This window comes from Halichoerus grypus, chromosome 1 (assembly GCF_964656455.1).
Source record: "Halichoerus grypus chromosome 1, mHalGry1.hap1.1, whole genome shotgun sequence".
NCBI classification, from domain to species: domain Eukaryota; kingdom Metazoa; phylum Chordata; class Mammalia; order Carnivora; family Phocidae; genus Halichoerus; species Halichoerus grypus.
The window spans coordinates 55,191,367-55,215,759 of NC_135712.1; the positions used below are offsets into that span (position 1 = coordinate 55,191,367).

At 41.3% G+C, this 24,393-nt stretch overlaps 1 protein-coding gene across 1 annotated transcript; it reads right to left on the minus strand.

The window, feature by feature from the left end:
- Nucleotides 1–1,428: 1,428 nt before the first annotated feature.
- Nucleotides 1,429–10,985, minus strand: DPPA2 (developmental pluripotency associated 2). The gene is made up of 7 exons (XM_036120550.2): nt 10,953–10,985; nt 8,502–8,649; nt 6,527–6,690; nt 6,381–6,434; nt 5,172–5,433; nt 3,573–3,768; nt 1,429–1,534 (listed from the first exon to the last, which is right to left on the minus strand). The coding sequence occupies exons 1-7, from the start codon at nt 10,983–10,985 to the stop codon at nt 1,429–1,431; spliced, it is 963 nt and encodes a 320-aa protein (XP_035976443.1).
- Between the last annotated feature and the right edge of the window lie 13,408 nt (nt 10,986–24,393).

The following is a 24,393-nucleotide window of genomic DNA, read 5'->3' on the forward strand; positions in this document are numbered from 1 at the left end:
CAAGTCCCACATTCGGCTCCCTGCTTGGCGGGGAGTCTGCTTCTCCCTCTGACCCTCCCCCCCTCATGCTCTCTCTCTCTCTCAAATAAATAAGTAAAACCGTCAAAAAAAAAAAAACCAACTTATAACACATAAAAAAGGGCAATGAAAACACAGATCTTAAGCCATTTATATCAACATCAGTGATCTAAATATAAAAATTAAACAAGAGAATAAGACAAAACAGACTAGGAAAAATACCTTCAAGACTTACCCAGTAAAAGACTATCACTCAAAATATAAAAGAACCCAACAATAAGTGAACCAGATGAAAAAATGGGCAAAAAACCTGAATAGATACCTCACCAAAGATATACAGATAACAAATAATCATATGAAATGATACTGCATATTTCAGGTCATCGGGGAATTGCAAATTAAAATAATGAGATACTTCTACACACCCATTAGGATGGCCAAGATCCAAAGCACTGACACCACCAAATGCTGATAAGGACGTGGAGAAACAAGAACCCTCAGTCGCTGCTGGTGGGAATGCAAAACGGTACCAGCCACTTTGGGAGCCAGTTTGACAGTTTCTTATAAAACTAAACATACTTTAACCCCATGATGCAGCAATCATGCTCCTTGGTATTTACCTAACTAAGCTGAAAACGTATGCCCAAACAACCTGCACACAAATGTTTATAGCAGCTTTATTCGTAACTGCTAAAAGTTGGATGTGAATGGATAAACAAACTGAGGAACATGCAGGCAATGGGCTATTTAGCGCTAAGAAGTGGGATATTAAGCCTTGAAAAGGCGGAATCTTAAATGCATGTTGTTGTGAAATTACTCAATTGGAAAAGGCTACCGTATGATTCCAAATGTATGACATTCTCGAAAAGGCAAAGCCGCAGAGTGGTCAGGAGTTGGAGGGAAGAGAGTGTTGAATAGATGGAACATGAAAATTTTAGAGCAGGGAAGCTATTTTGGTGACACTATGATGGTGGATGTGGGTGGCCACTATATACTTGTCAAGGCCCCCAGACCATACAACACACAAAGTGAACCCTGTTGTAAACTATGGGCTCTGGGCGGTAACGATAAGTCAGTGTAGGTGTGACAACTGTACCACTCTGGTGCAGGCTGTTGACAGTAGGGGAAGGGGCTGGAGCAGTATTTCAGAACTCAGTAGTACTTTCTGCTCAATTTTTCTGAAAACCTAAAACTTATAAAAATCTATTAATTAAAGCAGAACTAAATTATCATCTATAGAACCAAATACTTGAAGCAGGAGTAGTAGTAACTTCTTGGCAAACGTCCAGTACAAAATCCAGCCATTCACATCTGTACTCAAGGTATCAAGCAACATGAGGCTGGCTAGGACAGAGCGCAGCAAGCAATCACCGGGATGCAAGGCAACGGTGGCTGTGGGCTCTCCACCATCTATTCCTTATTAACATATGGCCCATCCAAAGGGAATGTTGGTCTCTTCAAACGAGGTCGCTTTTCCTTCCCCAGTGCAATTAATCTTTTCATCATCTTCTTATTTCTATAAAGAAATTTAGGATTAGAGAAGAATTTTGAAAAATTCTTAGAGTAAGATAGACCATTCCATACCCACTGCAATAAATAAGGAATCCACTTCTGGAGTTCCTTAGTAGTTTGCCCCATCCCTAAGAATGGTGGGTAAAAAGATTTTCTGTGGTGAAGGAAGGAACAGGACTGTCCACTTAATATCAGGGCTCATATTTTATATACTACAATACTATACACTTTCTTTACTTATTTTTTTTTTATTTTTAACATTTGTTTATTCGTAAGTAATCTCTACACCCAACTTGGGGCTCAAACTCATGACCCCCGAGATCAAGAGTAGCACGCTCTACTGACTGAGCCAGCCAGGCACCCCAGTTCCACTTCCTTTATATTTACACTTTCCCTTTTCTTTTTTTTTTAAAGATTTTATTTATTTTTTTGACAGAGAGAGACACAGCGAGAGAGGAAACACAAGCAGGGGGAGTGGGAGAGGGAGAAGCAGGCTTCCCGCGGAGCAGGGAGCCCGATACGGGGCTCGATCCCAGGACCCTGGGATCATGACCTGAGCCGAAGGCAGACACTTAACGACTGAGCCACCCAGGCACCCCTACCCTATTTTGTTTCTACTGCCCCTCTCAACGTATCCTCAAAAAGGCCACTACCAATGGTGTCCTAAACTGACATTCCCAACAGCACGGCATTAGCCATAGTCTTACATGGCCACCTCACAGCCAACCATCTCCTTCTGAAACTCTCTGCCCACTGCTTTCTTTTTCCACTAATCTTTCATCCTCTACCTGTACTTTTTCAGTCCCCATTACTCACCTGCCACTGATATGCTGATTCTCTTTTGGGTTCTTTCCTCTACATACGCCTATGCACAATTTATATGGTAAAGACTCCCAAATGTGCTCCTCTCTAACCTACACTTCTCCCAGAACTCTAGACCCCTGGCCAGCATGTCCCATGTATCACATTCCTAGCCCCTGAACCGGACTGCTGCCTTTCCATCTAAAAAGATAACAACTATTCCTTGTACTCCTACATCTCTTATTTGTTCCATTCCTCTTTAAATTCTTTGCCAAGCTCATAGATTATCTTTCCAGAATTATTATAGTAATCTCTTACCTTCAAATTGAGTTTCTGTTCCAAGATTTCAATCCACTTCCTTAAAAAAGCCTTAGTTTTCCTCCACTCTCATTTCATATCACCTCCACCCAATTCCACTGTCAAAAGCTGAATTTTGTACTCAAACATTAGAAGTGCTGTGGTCTACATAAAATCTAAAGCAGGGCTTATGTGTATGCTCATTGTGTATTCCCCTAGATGGAGAGTATATAGTTATCATATTCTCAAAGGAGTCCATGTCCCAAAAGTGACTAAGGAATTAAGAGGATAATATGAGACCTTTTATATGGATATAAAATTTGGGGAAAAAAAAACAAACTTGCAGTGGTCTGCTCCTCCCTTTCCCACTTATTAGTCAGTATAAGCTTCAAACATACTGACCTGTTTGCAATTTCTAGATACGTCATATTCTTTCACTTCCATGTATTTGTATGGGCTGTTTCCACTATTTAGACCAACTTAATTATTACTTTCAAATGGTAAACTCTTCTTCAGTACATGTAATCCCTTGGGAAGTTTCCCTAAGCTACTCCAACATAAGAACTACCCCTACATTTTCATAGCATCTCTTACTCCTTTTCATTCCAGAGAGCTACATGGACTTTGTCTTACTAATTTGTGTATCCCTAGTAAAGAATCTGACATGTGAACTCCAAGTCTTTTTTTTTTTCCTTAAAACATGTCTCTAAAATGGAGGCAGTTAAGGTTCTAACTTGAACACTTTGTTAGGGTTTCTAAGACAAAGCCACATCTATCTGAGTTCTAATCCACTACTGTTTTTTGTTTCCTATTTTTGCCTGAACTATACGGCAAATTAAGCAAACAGCTTATTGCCCTCCGCCTTCTCCTACTAAATTATTCAGAAACCTATCCAGACATCTCCTTTGCTATATGCCATACTTGGAAAAATACTTAAGGGTTACCTCTTAGCACATTCAGGGCATAACATATTGTCGTCCAGGCCTGGGGATGGGAACGTGCAGGCAGGTAACAGGAAGAGAGAGATCATCCTCTTGGGAGTATCAGGCACCCAGGCCTGACCGGCATGGAACTGCAGGCGCACCCAGCCTGGTGTGTCCGCCCAGAGAGGTCTGCCATGGACCACACACCACCGGACACCTGAGGCGGGGCAGAGAAGCAAATACAAACAGCAGAAATCAAGTAATGCCGCCCTAATCCAACCTCTCGGCAAGTCACTCTCGGTTTTGCTCTTATGTTCTGTTGATGAATCAACAGAATGAAAAGTAAGAAAAATGTACACTGAAGATACTATAATCTGACTTCACAAATTATATAGCACAAGGACTAACCATTAACTTTTTGGAATGGTTGCTCTGTGTCCAAGATTTTGCTATGTGGTTTACATGTATGAATATATTTGTTCTTTTTTTTAAGATTTTATTTATTTGAGAGAGAGAAAGAGAGAGAGAGAGAGCACAAGCAGGGGGAGCGGCAGAGGTGGAGGGAGAAGCAGGCTGAACAGTCCCGCTGAACAGGGAGCCCAATGCGGGACTCGATCCCAGAACCCTGAGATCATGACCCGAGCCGAAGGCAGACGCTTCACCGACTGAGCCACCCAGGCGCCCCTGAATACATTTATTCTTAAGAGCATTATTAGTATTTACCTTCTCTTTACTTTTATTTGCAGGTACAGCAACTGTAGTTTATCATGTTAAATATCATAATTTTCCCAGAACCAAGACATGGATCCAGATATTCTGATTGACAGCCCATTTACCCAGCCATTACGTTACACTGCCTCAGCTACACAAAACAGGCTAAAGGATCTTTGTTTAGAAATCTAAGGAACAGGGCGTCTGGGTGGCTCAGTTGGTTAAGCCTCTGACTTCGGCTCAGGTCATGATCTCAGGGTCCTGGGATGGAGCCCTGCATCTGCGCAGCAGGGAGTCCGCTTCTCTCTCCCTCTGCCCCCCCCCCCCCCCGGCTCTTGAGCTCGTGTGCGTGCAGCACACTCTCGCTTGCTCTCTCAAATAAACAAAATCTTTAAAAAAAAATTAAAAGCCTAAGGAACAATCTAATTGGATTAGGAAATAAGGATCTGAACCAAAGCTGTTCAGCTTTAACACTCGCGTGCTTGTTCACTGTGTCACGATGGCCTTCGAAGGGAGAGAAAGGGGAAGGCCTCACACTGTGGCTGACCACATTATCAGATTATGCTTTCTTCCCACCTTGAACTTCTGCTTATGATGAGAAAGGGTCACCACTCAATCACCTAGCTCAGACATTGGTCCACACAAAACTTGACTACCTGTCAATGAAAAGATAATTCCTAAGTAAATCTAATATCCAATCTATGATATTTTCGCTCTTTCCCTTTTACTGCCTTTCAGTATGGGACTAACAAAATTTAACCTTCTTTCTCTGGACTAGTAGTCAGTCTATTTTTTTAAAAGTAGGCTCCACACCCAATGGGGGGGCTTGAACTCATGATCCATGAGATCAAAAGTTTGTATCCTCTATGGACTGAGCCAGCCAGGTGCCCCTTTTAAGGCTGATCTTACCAGAGGCTTGCAGCAGAAAGGTCTCAACAGAAGCAGGAATGGAACGTGAATTCACAGACTTGGATTGACTGGCTCTTGCAGCAATTCTTGACCATGCCGCCAACATGCCTTCCTGCGCTGAAGTTACCACCTCGACGGTATTAACCCCTTCCTCTCTCTCACTCTTCTTACAACTTTTCCAAAGCCTTGCTTTCTTGGCCAACATCTTGCCTTTCCTCGAACATGACTGCAATTTAGCTTCTGGTGATGTTTCAGGAATATTCTGCAAATGGGATTCATGGTGAGTTTTCAGCGAAGTGCTACTGCCCCTAAAGACTTTTGTGTTTTGTGGCAATTTTATCATTTTTTATACATTGACCCATGTGTGGTAAGTGTAGGAAATATTTAGGATTATTAGTTCCCTTAGAGCAACTTGGAGAAATTTTTGATTGTTAAAACTGGGGGCAGGGGAGTGGGGGAAGCAGAAGGCATTGCCACTGAGATGTAGTGGGTAGAGGCCAGGGATGTTTAGGCCTAAAATGCACCAGACAGCCCCACCCCCAACCAAAACAAATTATTTGGCCCAAAAAGGCAAGAGTCTTTTTTTTTTTTTTCCAATTGAAGTGTAGTTCGCATACAATATTATATTAGTTTCAGGTGTAAAACATAGTGCGTCAACATTTACATACATTACCAAGTGATCACTGTGTAAGTCTAGCTACCATCTGTCACCATACAAAGTTGTTATAATATGACTGACTATATACCCTATGCTGTACATTGCATCCCCATGTCTTATGTACTTTATAACTGGAAGTTAGTAACTTTAAATTCCTATCCCTTATTTTGTCCAGCCCCCCACACCTCTTCTGTCAGGCAACCTCCAGATCTTTCCCTGTTTCTATGAGTCTGCTTCTGTTTTGTTTGTTTGGTTTTTTAGATTCCACATATAAGTGAAATCATATGCTATTTGTCTTTCTGTCTGACTTATTTGACTTAATACCCTTTAGGTCCATCTATATTGTCGTAAATGGCAAAGATTTCATTCTTTTTTATGGCTGAATAATATTCCTTTGTATTATATCTACAACATCTTCTTTATCCAAAATGTCAATTGCCCTGGTTGAGAAATCTTGCCTTAGAGATACAACATCTATAGAGATGGTGGGATAGAAAGAACAATTCACAATCAGAACTCACCTTTACACTATCACCACACTCCTTACTCACCTGGTTTATTTCAGGGTAAGCATGTTTCTGGAGCCTCAGATAAACCTCTATTTTCTAAGGACATTAAGATGGGAAATGAAAATTACAAATTGGCAAAACATTCCACACTTGCTCTGTGCTGCAGAATTTCCCACCAGCGTACTCACCCGGCCATCGGTACTCAAATTCAATTGCTGGCACCAGCTCCGCAAAGTGTCCCAGCGTACTTTATTAAATGGAGGCAAACTGGTTGGCAAGGGAAGGATTGGTGTATTACAACGACTATGTTTTGGGCAAAACTTGAATTGTTCATTTATTTGAGGATGACAAACTGAGAAAAGAAGGAAATCAAAGTAGTAATAATTTAGTATTTTTAAGATGACAATTTAACAAAGTTCTTGCTAATTTCTTACAACCCAATTTACACACACACACACACACACACACACACACACATACACACATCAACTATTTTTCCTCTATTACAAGTAATAGATTCTGTAATTAAGGGACTTACCCAAGATCACATCTCCATTAAAATGGCAGATCTGGAAATCAAACCTACATTTTGAAATTTTTTTTTTTTTAAGATTTTATTTATTTGTCAGAGAAAGAGAGAGAGCACAAGCAGGGGGAGTGGCAGGCAGAGGGAGAAGCACGCTCCCCACTGAGCAAGGAGCCCAATCCCAGAACCTGGATAGAACATTATATTGGATTGCTATTCCCAAATGTCTAGATTTTGGACCAGAAACACTAGTTGTCTTTAGAGAACTCAGAGAAACCACCCAACCACCAATGATCCTGCATTCCATCAGCCTACCTCATTTTCCTTGGCAGCACCCCATCTCACCTCACTGCTTGAGTGCAACCTATCACTGTTTACTTTGCATTGAAGTCCTCGTTCATGGCCCAGAAAATAAAATCATTCTGAAAATACTTATTTGATGCCTTTATGTGAAGCACTAAGAACAGATTCAAAGGGTCATGACAGTAAGAGCTGTTAAGTTATTTGATCAGTAATTACTTACCAAGCAAAATACTAATCTGAGGAGATGTTGATGAAGGGGTACAAGTTTTCAGCTATATGATGAATAAGTTCTGGGGATCTAATGTACATCGTAGTGACTATTATTAACACTATTATGCTATGTGTTTTAAAGTTGCTGGAGCAGGGGCACCTGGGTGGCTCAATCGGTTAAGCATCTGACCCTTTTGATTTCGGGCTCAGGTCATGATCTCAGGGTCGTGAGACTGAGCCCCACATCAGGCTCTGCACTGAGCATGGAGCCTATTTAAGATTCTCTCTCTCAGGATGCCTTGGTGGCTCAGCCAGTTAAGCACCTGCCTTCGGCTCAGGTCGTGATCCCAGTGTCCTGAGATCAAGTCCCACATCAGGCTCCTTGCTCAGCCAGGTCCCTGCTTCTCTCTCTACCTGCCGCTCCCCCTGCTTGTGCACTTGTTCTTTCTCTCTCTCTGATAAATAAATAAAACTTAAAAAACAAAAACAAAAAGTTTCTCTCTCCCTCTCCCCCTGCCCCTCCCCACCCTCCACATGTGCTTGCTCATGCATGTGAACACACGCTCTCTCTCTCAAAAAAATAAAAAATAAAGTTGCTGAGAGCAAATCTTTAAATGTTCTCACCATGGGATGGAATGGGAGTAGGGAACTGTGTGAGGTGATGGATATGCTACTTAGCCTTATTTTGGTAATCATTTTGCAATATAAATGTGTTTTTATCAATCATCACATTGTACACCTTAAGATTACACAAGGTTAAATGCTGATTATATTTCAAAGCTGGAAAAAATCACTTGTCTTTACAAGAGATATGTAAAGTATCTATTAACCAAAACGAAGACAAGATTGAGTTTCCTGGGTTGGGAATTTGAATTCCTATCTAGCTGACTATAAGAACCATGCCCTGTCCAAGGCACACCACATGCCTATTTTTTGTGTCTTAAAAGCAAGGCATGGTGCCTAGCAATTGAGAAGTGTGGGAGTTTGAGAACTCTCTCACCACAGGTAATCAAGGTAAGATTTAAGATTTAAGATTTGTACAGTCAAAGGATAAGAAACAGAAATCTTTTTCCTGGGCTTCCCAGGGCTGGGGGAGCAGCAAACTGAGCAATCCTTCCTCATACCTTTATCGCTTGACCCAGGCATCTTCAGGCTGACTTCTGAAGTTGAAGAAACACTTGGTTCCATTTGATGTTCTTCATTAGGTTCCTCATTAACTGGAACCAATGTGAGAATCACACTTTCTTCCTCTAATGCCTCCTCTGGGAAATTCTGGAAAAGGAAATGTCAATCGAGGATTCTCATCTGATACCATAAAACTAACTGCTTACTTTCAAAGCACAATTAATAAGAAACTCAGAAACCAGTAGGTGGCTGGAGAGAAGACTCACAGTGATTCCTTGAATTTGATGTTGATTAGCAGACCATTTATTAGATAAGAGAAACAGGGTTGCCTGGCTACGAGGTGTGTGACTCTTGATCTCGGGGTTGTAAGTTCGAGCACCATGTTGGGTGTAGAGATCATTTTAATAATTTAACATTTAAAAAAAAAATGGCAAGAGGGGTGCCTGGGTGGCTCAGTCAGTTATGCATCTGCCTTCAGTCAGGTCATGATTCTGGGGTCCTGGGATAGAGCCTCCGTCAGGCTCCCTGCTCATCGGAGAATCTGCTTCTCCTTCTCCCTCTGCCTGCCATTCCCCATGCTTGTGTTCTCTCTCTCTCAAATAAATAAATAAAACCTTGTAAAAAATAAAAATAAAAAATGGTAAGAGAAACAATGAGGAAATTGACAAAAGTAGATTTACAGGTGGATGTAAATGAAAGGATAGGTCTCGAGTTTGGGGAAACCACCTCTCTCAAGGCCTTCCTCTCCCTCAGATAAAACAAATACTTGCATTTTATCTGCTAAATCTGTACGGAACGTGTTCCTGCCTTCCCACCTTCTATCATGATTCCTGATGATTCCCAACTCCAGCTATCATCAACTCTCACTGGTAGATGCAATAATTTCCTAGCATTCCAAACTCCATTCTGACACCATTCTTTCTGAAGACTGCTCTCCTGCTTTAAAAAAAAACAAAAACAAAAACACTTCAATGGCTTATCATTGCTATTCAGCTTAAAGACAAAACTCCCCTGTGTGACCTACAAATTTCTGGAGTCTGACCTCTGCCTGTCACTCAGCTCAAGACCCCTGAGCATTCTGAGATCCAGCCATACTGGCCTTATTTCAGCTCCATGACCTGAGGGGAATGAATATACATTTTACTCTGTTGCAATCACAGCAACACTCAAAGTGCCCAGCACTGAGTGGGCAGTCAGAACTCTTTTAATGATCTAATGAAAGAAAAATAGAATGGATAGGTAGTAAGGAACTAACACTTACTGGTTTTGTATAGTACCCATGCACTGTGCTAGGTGCTTTCTGTATTTCTGTCATTTAATCTTCAGAGCACATTTATAGTAATTTATCAGTTTTCCTATTTTAAAAATTAGGTAACTGAGTCTCAAAAATTAAATGAACCATGCCATAGAGTATACTATGCTTCAAAGTTTCCTCCCAGGGGCGCCTGGGTGGCTCAGTCGTTAAGCAGACGTCTGCCTTCGGCTCAGGTCATAATCCCAGGGTCCTGAAATCGAGCCTCACATTGGGCTCCCTGCCCCGCGGGGAGCCTGCTTCTCCCTCTCCCACTCCCCCTGCTTGTGTTCCCTCTCTCGCTGTGTCTCTCTCTGTCAAATAAATAAAATCTTAAAAAAGAAAAAAAAGTTTCCTCCCAAATCCAAAGGCAAATAAACTCCATTCCATTCCACTCCATTCCAAGTATTGCCAGTACTTTCTTCTCAGAACAGCCAAGTGGATCTGATGGGGACACGCCCTTCCCACTTCCCTCCCTTCAATGGCTTCCCATTGCTCACACTCTCATCCTGCCTATGTATAACTTCTTTTTTAAGATTTGATTTTTAAGTAATCTCTACACCCAGCGTGGGGCTCGAACTTAGAACCCGCAAATCGAGGCTCACAGGCTCCACCGCGGGAGCGAGCCAGGCGCCCCTGTGTACTTTCAAAGCACTCCGGCACACATTCATACAAAGGAACCGGGGGAATACTACTCCACTCCAGAGATACGTGGGGGCTCAGACCAGCGATATGACTCGCCCACCACCATATACTTAATATCTAGGAGTAGGACACACTCCCAGAGGAAAGAAACCAAATTGGTCACTTCACTTTCTGACCTTATCCACATTACCTTTTCTCACTTTCTTTTTATTGTCGCTCTCCACTTTACGTTTTTCTCTTGCCCAGCTACATCTTTCTACAGAATCCATCTCTTACTTCGGCTTAGGAACGGCAATCTTTACTTTGTCTTTTTCACTCTCACCCAAATTTTCTCAAAGCCACAATCGTGCAATAAAAGTAATAATCCACTTGCAAAGAGGAGAGACTCCAAGACCGGAGATTTCTTACACCCAGAAACTAAAATTGGGGGCAAGAAGGAAACATAAGCAAGCTCCGGAAAGTCTCTGAAAAGTAAGTCTGTGGGGAAAATTCATTCATTCGGAACTAAACTTACCTGCTCATTGTTCTCGTAAGTCGAGTGCGCCATTTCCAGGAACAGTCAGAGGAAGGCAAAGCTAGTAACAATCTTAGGACATCTGCCCTTCACTCTTTTTCACCTGAGGGCTTCCAACCTGATTTCTCCTTTTATAAGCAAATGTCTACTTCCTGTTTCCCAGAAGAGCTGTTTTCCTTCCTACTCTTCTTCCCCTCCCACACTATCTGATGGTGTGATTAATGTCGTCGGTTTTACACCCCGTCTTGTCCATTATATGACAGGTGAGTTATTGGATAATTAATATCACTCCTAATACATTTTAATACATTTTAAAATGAAGATTTTTAGGGCCTGGATGGCCCCGTGGATAGAGCATGAGACTCTTCATCTCGAGGTCTGTGAGTTTGAGCCCCATGTTGGACGCAGAGTTTACTTAAAATAATAATAACAATAATAATTTTAGGGGCGCCTGGGTGGCTCAGTCGTTAAGCGTCTGCCTTCGGCTCAGGTCATGATCCCAGGGTGTTGGGATCGAGCCCCGCGTCAGGCTCCCTGCTCAGCAGGAAGCCTGCTTCTCCCTCTCCCCCTGCTTGTGTTCCCTCTCTCGCTGTGTCTCTCTGTCAAATAAATAAATAAAAATCTTTAAAAAAATAATAATAATTTTAAAATATTTTTGTCTTTATTTCTTTAAGGTGAGACTTGAGAGAAAACTGGAAGTGATGAATTCTTGCTAACACATTGCAATTGAATAAAAAAATATTTTTAAAACATCTCTAGGACAATATTGGTGATGGATTGAATGATGTTACTATGGAGGGAATAAAAAAAAAGAATCAGAGGTATTTTTTTTTAAAAGATTTTATTTATTTATTTGACACAGAGAGAGAGAGCGAGAGAAGGAACACAAGCAGGGGGAGCGGGAGAGGGAGAAGCAGGCTTCCCGCTGAGCGGGGAGCCCAAGTCGCGGGGCTCGATCCCAGAACCCTGACCTGAGCCGAAGGCAGATGCTTAACGACTGAGCCACCCAGGCGCCCCGAATCAGAGGTATTTCATAACTGATTTATGCCCATGAGTGAGTCATTCACTGGGAGATTAGATTTAATTAGTTCTAAACCCAACATTAAATCTGCCTTACTGGTGAGGTGGCTATAAAGGGAAAGGTTTGGCTGTTCAGGATAGGAGCAGCAAAAGCCAAAAGACTAAGGCAAGTGATGGACTAATGAATACAGAGCTGCAAGCATTTGGGAACTGCTGGAAAGATGAGGCTAGAGAAGTCACAGATGTTTTCGTAGGTCACTCTAAGGAGCCAGGGCTACTAAAGGAAAATAGAAAGAGTGTGGCAACACCGACAAGCATTGCTCTCACTGTGGGCTTTCTCTGTCCCTAGGAAAATGGTCTGGTCCCTTGGTCTCAGGACCCAGGGGAGCCTAGATCAGTTTAATTTAGCATATACTATATTCAATGTGTGGTCGGCAAGCGCTCAGCTTCAGTTTAATGAAGAACTGTTTGGAAAAATAAATTAGAAGACTTTACCCCAGACCTCCCGAATTGGATCCCTGAGGGCAGGACTCAAAATTCAACAAGCCCTTAGGGTAATTCTTTTGCACCTAAAGTCTAGAAACCTTGACTAGATCAGGGTGTGACCAAATGCGTTTGGATTAGGCAGATAATGGTTGGAATCCTGGCTCCTCCCTTCCAGGATGGAAACTAAATCAGCCCATGGAAATTCAGCCTAGAAAGTACTGTCTACACCCACTTGGGTGTGACCCCACCTGGTGCGCTTTTTCTGGCTGGTTTTAGAAGGTAGCCCACCTGGTATCCTGTACTGATACCAGTGTCTTAGGCTAGGGCAGAACTTCCAGTGGAAAAAGCATTTCATTACCATATTTTTTTTCTCTTAGCATTTATTACAATACAGTTATTTTATTGATTTTCCTCCCTCCTCTTTGAAAATGTTATATTATGGGAAAATTCAAACACGTGCAAAAGCAGACAGTATCATGAAGCCTCATGTATCCATCATCCAGTTTCAACAACTGTTGACATCCAGCCAACCTGATTTCATCAAAACCACCCCCTAGTCCCTCTCTCCTGGGTTATTTTGAAGGAAATACCAACTGTAAATTCTCCTTCCATCTTTTATTTTTCTTAGAATTTTTTGTTACTGTTCTTGCTATTGTTTAAAGAATTGTGTGAATTTCCTGTAGTCTCCTATCTGGATTTTGTTAATTTCATTTGTTGCTCCATTTAGCCTATTCTTCTATCCTTTGCATTTATTGTAAATTGGTTTGAAGAGATTCGGGGATGGCTTTTTTTTTTTAACGCTTTTTCCTCTTCACTCATCTGGCTCCTCATTCTTCAAACTTATTTTTTTCCATTGAAGTGTTTTTGACATATAACATTGTGTAAATTTAAAGTGTACAACATTTAGGGGCGCCTGGGTGGCTCAGTCGGTTGAGTGTCTGCCTTCGGCTCAGGTCATGATCCTGGAGTCTCGGGATCCAGCCCCACGTCTGGCTCCCAGCTCTGTGGAGAGCCTGCTTCTCCCTCTGCCCCTCACCCTGCTCATTGCTCTCTCTTTCTCTCAAATAAATAAATTAAAAAATAAAATAAAGTGTACAACATTTAATTTGATACATTTTCAAATTGTAATACTATTGTCATTGTAGGGATCATTAGCACCTCTATCAGATTCTTTAAACTTAAATGCCAATTTCTTGGAGTCACCCTTAAAATTTTGCTCCTGTTATTTTCTCACTCTTTTCCTTCATAGAGTTCATTTGAATGTGTTATTCTGTATATAGTTGGGGTTTTACTTGTTTAATTTCATCTCCCCAATTAGACAGCAGGCTCCAGAGAGCCATGGCCAGACGTGTGTGGGTTACCCTCGGTCTACACAGAGCCTTGCACTGTGTCTGGCTCAGAATAGAGGCTCAATCAATGCTAGCTATACAGATTGCATTAGTGTCCGCCTTCCCCCCCATCCCACGTGATTCCCTTTTGAGTGAAGTCCCTGTTCGCGCTGCTTCTAAAGGATATGGTGCAAACGCTGATCCCAGAATGATGTGACTCTGTCTTACCAGACTGTGACGCTCTGAAGTTCTCAGACTCCTCTTTTTTTCTCTTGGTGCTCAGCACAGTGCCTGGTTCAAAGCAAGCTCTTAATTACGTGCAACAAACAACTCTCATATTGTACCAACTTAAGTTTGCGGCTCAGTATATACCTAAAAGCTCAAAAGGAGTCATTGAAAGAATGCTAATCTATAAAATACAATTTAGGCTGTAGGATAGAAAATTTTTTTTAAAGAAAAAAAGTTGTTTATGAATACTTATGTTTAACATTTATTCCAATAACAGACAATAGTTCTGAAGTAAAAATGTATTACCTATTTCAAATATATTTTATTTACTATATTGTAAGTTAAATATTTATGAATGCATATGTTTCTTATTTAAATAAGTGCTTTTCAAAATTTGTACAAGAGTAAATGTTTATGAAGCACCAATATATAGTAGATAAAAGTGAAGCAACTCTCCTAATAAAGCCAATTAGATCATCATACTTCAAAAAACAAAAAGTGAGGGAACTCTTATCGGGAAATAAAAACCCATAAGGCATCCCACAGAACCCTAAGTTTCTGAGAAACAGTTTGGAAAGTATGGTTCAGTATCACTACTAAATGGAAGGGACACCTACTGAGTTCTTCAGTGTCCTGAGGAAGAAAATGAAAATTGCACTGAAAGATGATCCCAACTTAGCCACATCCTTCATTTCAAGAAATTCCCACCTAAAAGGATTATTGAATACATTTCTACTTTAGAACAATAGTTACAATGCTCACCTTCTGACTGAGAAATAAATGAGCATTTTTGCTTTTTTTTTTTGTATTAAATATGTCTTTGGGATCATGGATAACAGTCACTATTAGGAGAATCTAAATTTAGAATCCAGACCCGTTATCTGTCCTCTACCATACTATATAATTCAGAGGATGTGGCTGAACAGAGCTCAACAGTCCTGGGGAAATGACATGGGGAGGGCAACTTTGGACAGGGAACTGATTTAGCTATAGATTCTCCAGTAATAGTTGCAAAATTAGGTATAGCTCTACCAGCAAGTGTAGGAACTAAGCAATTGCCCTACTCTCTGAGGATGGTGGATGAGGAAGGATGGAGACTTAAGTAAAGTAAGCCCAGGCTCCCTGCTCCTATGTCCTCATCACTTACTTGTTCCTTCCAGAGTTTTCTACCTTTCCCTCTTTGCAGGTTCTTCCCTTTCAGCACACAAATATTTTAAACGTGTCCCACTTAAATGAAACACACTCGTGTGTGTACACCCATCTTCTTTGACACAATCATGCTTTTTTTGGGGGGGGAGAATATCACTTTATTCTAATTAATTCACAAATGAGAACATCACAAAAGGTGATTTAAGGAGGCACACAAACATCTGCCCACTATTATCGCCCCCTTTCACAATTCAACTTTCTGAACATATCTTCTTACTCAAGTTCCTTTACATTCATCTAATGGTTTTTCCCCCTTTTTTCACTGTTTAACTCCTAAAATATTGGTGTCCCGTAGGGTTCATTTCTCTACTCTTGACCGTGCCTTGTGCTTTCCTAGAGCAGCCGCGTCCATTTCTTTAATTTCAGCTACCACCTACATGCTGATGACTCCTACATATGCATTTCTTTTTTTTTTTAAGATGTTATTTATTTATTTGACAGAGAGAGAGAGAGAGCACAAGCAGGCGGAGTTGCAGGCAGAGGGAGAGGAAGAAGCAGGCTCCCCGCTGGGCAAGGAGCCCGATGCGGGACTCAATCCCAGGACCCTGGGATCATGAGCTGAGCCGAGGGCAGCCGCTTAACGACTGAGCCACCCAGGTGCCCCTCTTACATATGTATTTCTAACTCAATCTTTTTGCCTGTTACTGACCTAAGTTTTGGCATATCCTATTATGCACTTCAAACATATTAAAAAAATAAATTCACTGACTTCCCCACCAGCTTTCAACCTCCTTCTGCAGGCCTTTCAACATCATGGGTTTGAACTGCATGGGTCCACTTATACACAGATCTTTTTTAATATAGTACAGTACTGTAAATATATTTTCTCTTCCTTCCTTTCTCTTCCTTACTTTCCTTCCTCCCTTCCTTTCTCTCTTTTTTAAGTAGGCTACATACCCATCCTGGAGCCCAATGTGGGGCTTGAACTTACGACCCTGAGATCAAGACCTGAGCTGAGATCAAGAATCAGATGCTCAAGAAACTAAGCCACCCAGGCAGCCCCTTTTCCTTATGATTTTCTTAATATCATTTTCTTTTCCCTAGCTTCCTGTATGGTAGGAATATAGTATGTACAACATATAACACACAAAATATGTGTTAGTTGGCTTTTTATGTCATCAGTAAGGCTTCCAGCCAACAGTAGGCTATTAGTAGTCAAGTTTGGGGGGAGTCAAAATTTATACATGGATTTTTGATAGTGCAGGGGACAGTGCCCCCAACCCTTGTGTTGTTCAAGAGTCAACTGTATTTCTTCTCTTTTGAGATGTATTATTACCCACCCAGTGATTTAAACGCAGAAAGATAACAATTCTCCTTAAACTCCAAATCATCAAAGTCCTATGGAGTCAATCACATACACTTCTTGCTTGATTTTGTCTCTCTTGTAACTCTGCTGCCATTGCCATTTTTCTTGTCTGAAGTCTCTCTAACTAGTTACTGAAATCTCTAATTGGTCATATTATCATCCAGCCAATCCATTCTTTTTTTTTTTAAGATTTATTTATTTATTTGAGAGAGAGAGAGAGAGTGTGTGTGTTTGTGTACATGGTGGGGAAGGGCAGAGGAAGAGGAAGAGAGAAACTCAAGCTGACTCCTCACTGAGTACAGAGCATGGAGCATGAAGCCCAATGTGGGGCTCTATTCCATGACAGGGAGATCACCACCTGAGCTGAAACCAAGAGTCTGACGCTTAACTGATTGTACCACCCAAGTACCCCTGGCCAACCCATTCTTGATGCTACAAAATACTGATTATATGTGTAGGGGAGGCAGAAATTCTTTCTCTACCCTTCAATGTCTTCCAGCTGGACTAAGAATTAAATTTCCATGAGACAGGTTAATAGGAGAAAAAAACCAAAATTTGATTATGTACACACAGAGGCCCAATCTTGAAATTGAGACCCAAAGAAATGACCAAGGTAAGCAGTTTTTTATACATTTTAGAAAAGGGACAATACATTTGTGAGGAATTGACAGGATAAAGAAAACAAGTGTTTGAGAACTTTAATTAGTAAGGAATTTTTTTCTTTTTATTAACATATAATGTATTATTTGTTTCAGGAGCACAGGTCTGTGATTCATCAGTCTTACACAATTCACAGTGCTCACCATAGCACATACACTCCCCAATGTCCATCACCCAGCCACCACATCCCTCCCACCACCCACCACTCAAGCAACCCTCAGTTTGTTTCCTGAGATTAAGAGTCTCTTATGGTTTGTCTCCCTCTCTGGTTTCATCTTGTTTCATTTTTCCCTCCCTTCCCCTATGATCCTCTGTCTTGTTTCTCAAATTCCACATATCAGTGAGATCATATGATACTTGTCTTTCTCTGATTGACTTATTTCACTTAGCATAATACCCTCTAGTTCCATCCACGTCATTGCAAATGGCAAGATTTCATTTTTTTTTTTTTTGATGGCTGCAATTAATAAGGAATTCTAATTGGAATTTGGGCTGAGATAGGAGATTAGTAAAAAAGTAATAAGGTTCATTTCTATAGCTTTCTCAACTTTAAAGTTTCCAAGTCTGGTGATAAGGATGTATTTTTACTTAGTAAAGGGAGAATATTTCCCATATGGAAGATTTATTCCCTGCTTTCATGGGGACAGAGGAGGGTCTGAGCATCCTTGCACTGGTTGTTTCCCAAGTACCTTCAATCCAAAATAATCAATATGCCATTGGGGTACATTTTCAGGCAGCTTGCCCTGGGCCCCTACATGTACTACCTCAAGATAAGTTTCATAACTACAGAATTTGGGATTTATGCATATCAGGGTGTGATAGGAAGCAGTTTCATTAGTTTTGAATTGGCCTTCCCACTGAAATACATCTTATCCCATAAGTCAAGGACTCAATGTGAGGATTACTTCAAATGTCAAATGTATCAATTCCAGTCATACATTCAGAGACTTGGGGAAATGATCCCTGGGTGTATTCATAAAACCAATGAGTCTCCTTGAGTTAGTCTTTAGCCAGAACTCCAGTTGTTACCTGCCTCCTTTAAACCTCCAATCTAACAAAGGTGGGGGGGGGTCATGATGAAAATTTGAGTATCAATATTGGTTTAGATCCTGTGTCCAATCATTCTCAAAATGTCTCACGTCTCTTTTCCAGTGTAACATGGTTAAATGGCTGTAGACCCCTTTGGGGGAAAGGCTGAGGGATCATTATAAGAAATACTTGTCATAGTGGTACAGAGTCCTTCCTCCCAGGAAACCAGCCATCTCCTCACCTAGTAGGTTCTGGATCTGAAAATCAGTTCAGGTCTGGGAGCCAAGAAAGACTTGGTGACTTTTTTTTTTTTATGTTATGTTAGTCACCATATACTACATCATTAGTTTTTGATGTAGTGTTCCATGATTCATTGTTTGCATATAACACCCAGTGCTCCATTCAATACATGCCCTCCTTAACACCCATCACTGGGCTAACCCGTCCCCCCACCCCCCCTCCCCTCTAAAACCCTCAGTTTGTTTCTCAGAGTCCATAGTCTCTCATGGTTCATCTCCCCCTCCAATTCCCCCCTTCATTTTTCCCTTCCTACTATCTTCTTCTTCTTCTTTTTAAAATATATTATTTGTTTCAGGGGTACAGGTCTGTGGTTCATCAGTCTTACACAACTCACAGCGCTCACCATAGCACATACCCTCCCCAACCAATGTCTATCCCCCAGCCACCCCACCCCTCCCACCCCCCACCACTCCAGCAACCCTCAGTTTGTTTCTTGAGATTAAGAATTCCTCATATCAGTGAGATCATATGATACTTGTCTTTCTCTGATTGACTTATTTCACTTAGCATAATACCCTCTAGTTCTATCCACGTTGTTGCAAATGGCAAGATTTCGTGTGTTTTTTTGTTTTTTTTGATGGCTGCATAATATTCCACTGTGTATATATACCACATCTTCTTTATTCATTCATCTGTTGATGGACATCTTGGCTCTTTCCAAAGTTTGTCCATTGTGGACATTGCTGATATAAATATTGGGGTGCACGTACCCCTTCGGATCACTACATTTGTATCTTTGGGGTAAATACCCAGTAGTGCAATTGCTGGGTTGTAGGGTAGCTCTATTTTCAACTTTTTTTTTTTTTTAAAAGATTATATTTATTTATTTGAGAGAGAGAATGAGATAGAGAGAGCATGAGAGGGTCAGAGGGAGAAGCAGACTCCCTGCTGAGCAGGGAGTCCGATGTAGGACTCGATCCCAGGACTCCAGGATCATGACCTGAGCCGAAGGCAGTTGCTTAACCAACTGAGCCACCCAGGTGCCCCTATTTTCAACTTTTTGAGGAACCTCCATACTGTCTTCCAGAGTGGCTGCACCAGCTTGCATTCCCACCAACAGTGTAGAAAGGTTCCCCTTTCTCCACATCCTCGCCAGTGTCTGTCATTTCCTGAATTGTTAATTTTAGCCATTCTGACTGGAGGTGGTATCTCGTTGAGGTTTTGATTTGGATTTCCCTGATGCTGAGTGATGTTGAGCACTTTTTAATATGTCTGTTGGCCATTTGGATGTCTTCTTTGGAAAAATGTCTGTTCCTATCTTCTGCCCATTTCTTGATTGGATTATTTGTTCTTTGGGTGTTGAGTTTGATAAGTTCTTTATAGATTTTGGCTACAAGCCCTTTATCTGAAATGTCGTTTGCAAATATCTTCTCCCATTTTGTCGGTTGTCTTTTGGTTTTGTTGACTGTTTCCTTTGCTGTGCAAAAGCTTTTTATCTTGATGAAGTCCCAATAGTTCATTTTTGCCCTTGCTTCAAGACATGGTGACTTTTTACTAGGGTGATTGCCCTCACCTTTTGGTTTCTCTATTCTTGACTTTTGATTGTAGATGTTAAGAAGCCTCTTTTTTTACAATATATACATATATCAAATTAATATATTGTACACCCTAAACTTGTAGAATGTTATATGTCAATTATATCTCAATAAAACTGGGAAAAAATTTAAAAATACAAGTAATTATTTACTTCCATATTAAAGAAGAAGAAGAAGGGGCACCTGGGTGGCTCAGTTGTTAAGTGTCTGCCTTTGGCTCAGGTCATGATCCCAGGGTCCTGGGATTAAGCCCTGCATCAGGCTCCTGGCTCGGCAGGAAGCCTGCTTCTCCCTCTCCCACTCCCCCTGCTTGTGTTCCCTCTCTCGTTGTGTCTCTCTGTCAATTAAATAAATAAAAATCTTAAAAAAAAAAAATAAAGAAGAAGAAGAAAATAAAAAAAGGAGGAGGAGGAGGAGAAGGAGAAGCAGCAGCATCCTTGTTGGCTGCCCATCTCTTTTGCCCCAGGGATGCCAGGCTCGGTTAACCATCTCCACAGCCCCCTAAGAGTCAGCTCCCCTGAGCTGCCCTTCAACCTTCCTGGTTACTGTGGCCTCCTGGTTTCTGCTGGTTAAATGACACCATCTAGCTCATTTATTTCAGAGCCCACCATCCCCAGAATGACATTAGCAAGCCCAGTTCTATGGCTGCCTCACCTACGATCAGCCATCTCTGTAGAGGACCACTGATCTTCTTGGCAATGCTCGTGACCCCTCTCCAGCATGTTTCTTCTGACCTTGGTGAATGCTAGGTCCTCTCTCCCCTCCTGAGGAACATCCTCTGGTGGGTGTCTGGCCTCAGAAAACATATTGACACTTTCAGCATCAACCCACCCAGTGTTTAAGGGTCCAAGATTTTCCTACCCAGGTTGCTGACTTTAGCACAACAGACCAGCCTTTGCTAAAATATTAAGTCTCTGTAGTCCTGCAATTTTAGCTATCAGAGCTTCTGTTTGCAGCTCAGCTCTGTCCATTCTTCTATCAACATGAGATATGGGCCTCTGTAACTACAAGAACCTCTTTGGCTTTTACATCTCATGCTTAGTCTTTCAACACTTCTTACTGGCCCTCAGTTCTTCATTATCACATTGATGAGCATTAATACAACTTACCAGTAACCAGCCAACTCCACTGTATTTGTAGACCCCCTAACATCTATATTTTCCAAATGCCTGAATTATTGCATTTGTAAGGGCATTCTCCTCTACTAGAACATTTTTTCCAGTTAACCTCCACTAAAATGTCTAGCAATTGAATACCATTGTGTGTGAGGGACTAACCATCCCTTACACAGCACTCAGAATTGGTCCTTTTTTGTTCACCAGCAGGTGAATGAGCCAGGTCCAGCATCCCATCTTATCAATTTTCTCAACTGTTCCTGGCACCATATGTTTTTGTTCATGTCCTCCAAGAAGCAGATGCCAGGATAAGATTAGGTACGCAAGAGGTTTGCCGTAGGAAACAACTATGAGGGAAAAGGAGAAAGGAGCCAGGAGGCTAGGAGAGATGTCAGAGCATGATGAAGTTGACCCCTGTGAAGGAGAGGGAAGGGAGTTTGGGAGGAAGAGTCTTGAACTATAGTGCAGTTGCAAGAAAGGTTTTGCAAGCCTGACGAGGAGTCCCCGAGTCTAAGCCCAAAGCTGACCCTACCTTAGAGTTCCTGCTACACTTAGTGGCTGGGAATAGCAGATAGGAGTTTTAGCGTAGGCATGTACTCCATGGTGGTTAAGCTAAAGTTGGGGCCACTAACCAATTATTCTCCCTGCAGTACAGAGCTGAAGGACACTTTGCATGATTACCACATCATAATGGGATACTTTCTTTGCCTGAATATCTTGAAGAAAGGGAAGAGAAATTGGGTTTACTCAGGTTGTGGCACTCCTCTGCTGAGCACATTGACACTTTATATTTCCCTCTGAAATTATAATTATACTCAACGATGGGTAAAGAACAGAGCCAAATTACTTGGCTTAGAAATCAATTTAGGAGGGCGCCTGGGTGGCTCAGTTGGTTGAGCGACTGCCTTCGGCTCAGGTCATGGTCCCGGAGTCCTGGGATCGAGTCCCACATCAGGCTCCCGGCTCAGCAAGGAGCCTGCTTCTCCCTCTGACCCTCTCCCCTCTCATGCTGTTTCTCTCTCTCTCTCAAATAAATAAATAAATAAAATCTTAAAAAAAAAAAAAAGAAATCAATTTAGGAAAAATGTTGACATTTGCCCGTAAAAAGTGAGCTATGGCAAATGGAGAGATGCCTTATGGGAAACTATTTTCCAAACTATGGACTGTTAAATGGTAAGTGGCTTCATCCATCACTTCCTTTCTATTTGAAGCTTAAACTTGAGCTACTTCCCTCTTTCTGATTAGCACTAACTTTTTTTTTTTTTTTTTTAAGATTTTAAGTAATAGGTACACCCCATGTGGGGCTCAAACTTACAACCCCAAGATTAAGAGTTGCATGCTCGGGCGCCTGGGTGGCTCAGTTGGTTAAGCGACTGCCTTCGGCTCAGGTCATGATCCTGGAGTCCCTGGATCGAGTCCTGCGCCGGGCTCCCTGTTCGGCAGGGAGTCTGCTTCTCCCTCTGACCCTCCCCCCTCTCATGTGCTCTCTCTCTCATTCTCTCTCTCTCAAATAAATAAATAAAAATCTTTAAAAAAAAAAAAAAGAGTTGCATGCTCTACTGACTGAGCCAGCCAGGTGCCCTAGGGACTGGGAAGTGGTAGTAACAGTAGTGAAGACTACTGCTATATGGTTCTCTGATCTTAATCTCTTCCTTGAACATAATAATCATGCAGCCTCTTGGTCTGGGTTATTTATCACAATCCTTTTAGCCATGTCAACAAGTTGTGGCCACTTGAGTCTTCTTCCCTGTATTGCATCTGTGCTGAGGCATTGCTAAACTGGCCAATATCAAGCCTCTTCTTGAATATGACAATTTCTGGACACTTCTGCTGAGGTGAACATATTCTGCAAGCAGGTCTTGTGATCAGTGTCCAAAAATGTGGTGCTACTCCATTAAAAAGAAAAATGAATGTTATTTATCTCCATAGTTCAAAACAGGTGGAAGCAGGGTGGACCGTGGAGAGAGTAACGTATGGGAGTTGAGACCAAGAATAATGTCCTCCCCCTCTATAGCCTTCTGCTTTCTCTGGCCTTGCTTTATACAAAATTAGGCAAAATAATTCCTTATAAGAATTATGACTTTATACTATTACTGCCTTCCAAACAAGTGACTTTTTTTTTTAAATATGCATGTATAAACAGTCTAAGTTAATAAAAGGATTCACATTCCCATCTTTGTTCTGAGCAACACAAATTCCCAATTTACTAAGCCTGCTATCAGTACTCAAGTTCTTTTTTGGCACCAGCTACATAAAGTATCCCAAGATAGCCCATCCATGGGAGGCACACTGGTCAGCCAGGGAAGTATTCCGTTTGGGGCAACTTGATATGAAAGAACAGAAGTTAAGAAAGATTTTAATGAAATAGTTATACATCATGCTTGCATAGACCACAACTTTTGAAGTGTATTACATATAATTCCTCATTAAATCTTTACAATCCTTTGAGATAAATATTATGATTATTGTCATTTAGGTAACAGATACTCAATATCAGCTAGCAACTATTTTAGCCTAGCCAGTAGTCAAACCTAGGTCTTAACACTCCTTACTCCCTTAATCTTTGGAGGTCATTAACACTTTACCCAACATACATATCTGCCATCTTTTTTGTTTTTGTAGCCTCTACCCACAGGTCAGGTCATTGCATCAGATTGTAGCTGTGTTATATTAACTAAGGCAATGGAGGCTTAGTAAATTAGCACAGAAATACTCAGCTGACAATTGCCTTCATTTTGCAACACACACCACACTGCATACAACCCAACTGCATTCCATTGCTGCCTTCTTCCACTTTGCAGAACTCCTAACACACTGCTGCATTCTACTTAAGCCTAGATCTTTTCTTTAAAATAGGTTCCACACCTAGCATGGGGCTTGAACTCACAAACCCAAGATCAAGAGTCACATGCTCTACTGATTGAGCCAGCCAGAAGCCCCAAGTCTAGGTATTTTCTTACAGAGGAACATAACTAAATGTAAGAAAAACTCTCCCCGATACATTAAAACACAATACCAAGTATCACTTTCCTAGAGTTCTTCCATTCTGTTGGGCCTACAACATGCCGCTCTTGCCATTATTCACTGGCCCAGAAAAGCCATCAAAAATCCCTGTAGGAAAAAAATCCCTGTTGGATTTTTGTTGTGAAAGGTGACATGCTGATTCTAAATTTATGTATAATGAATTCCTCAACCTGAATAATAAGAAAACAAATGATTCAATAA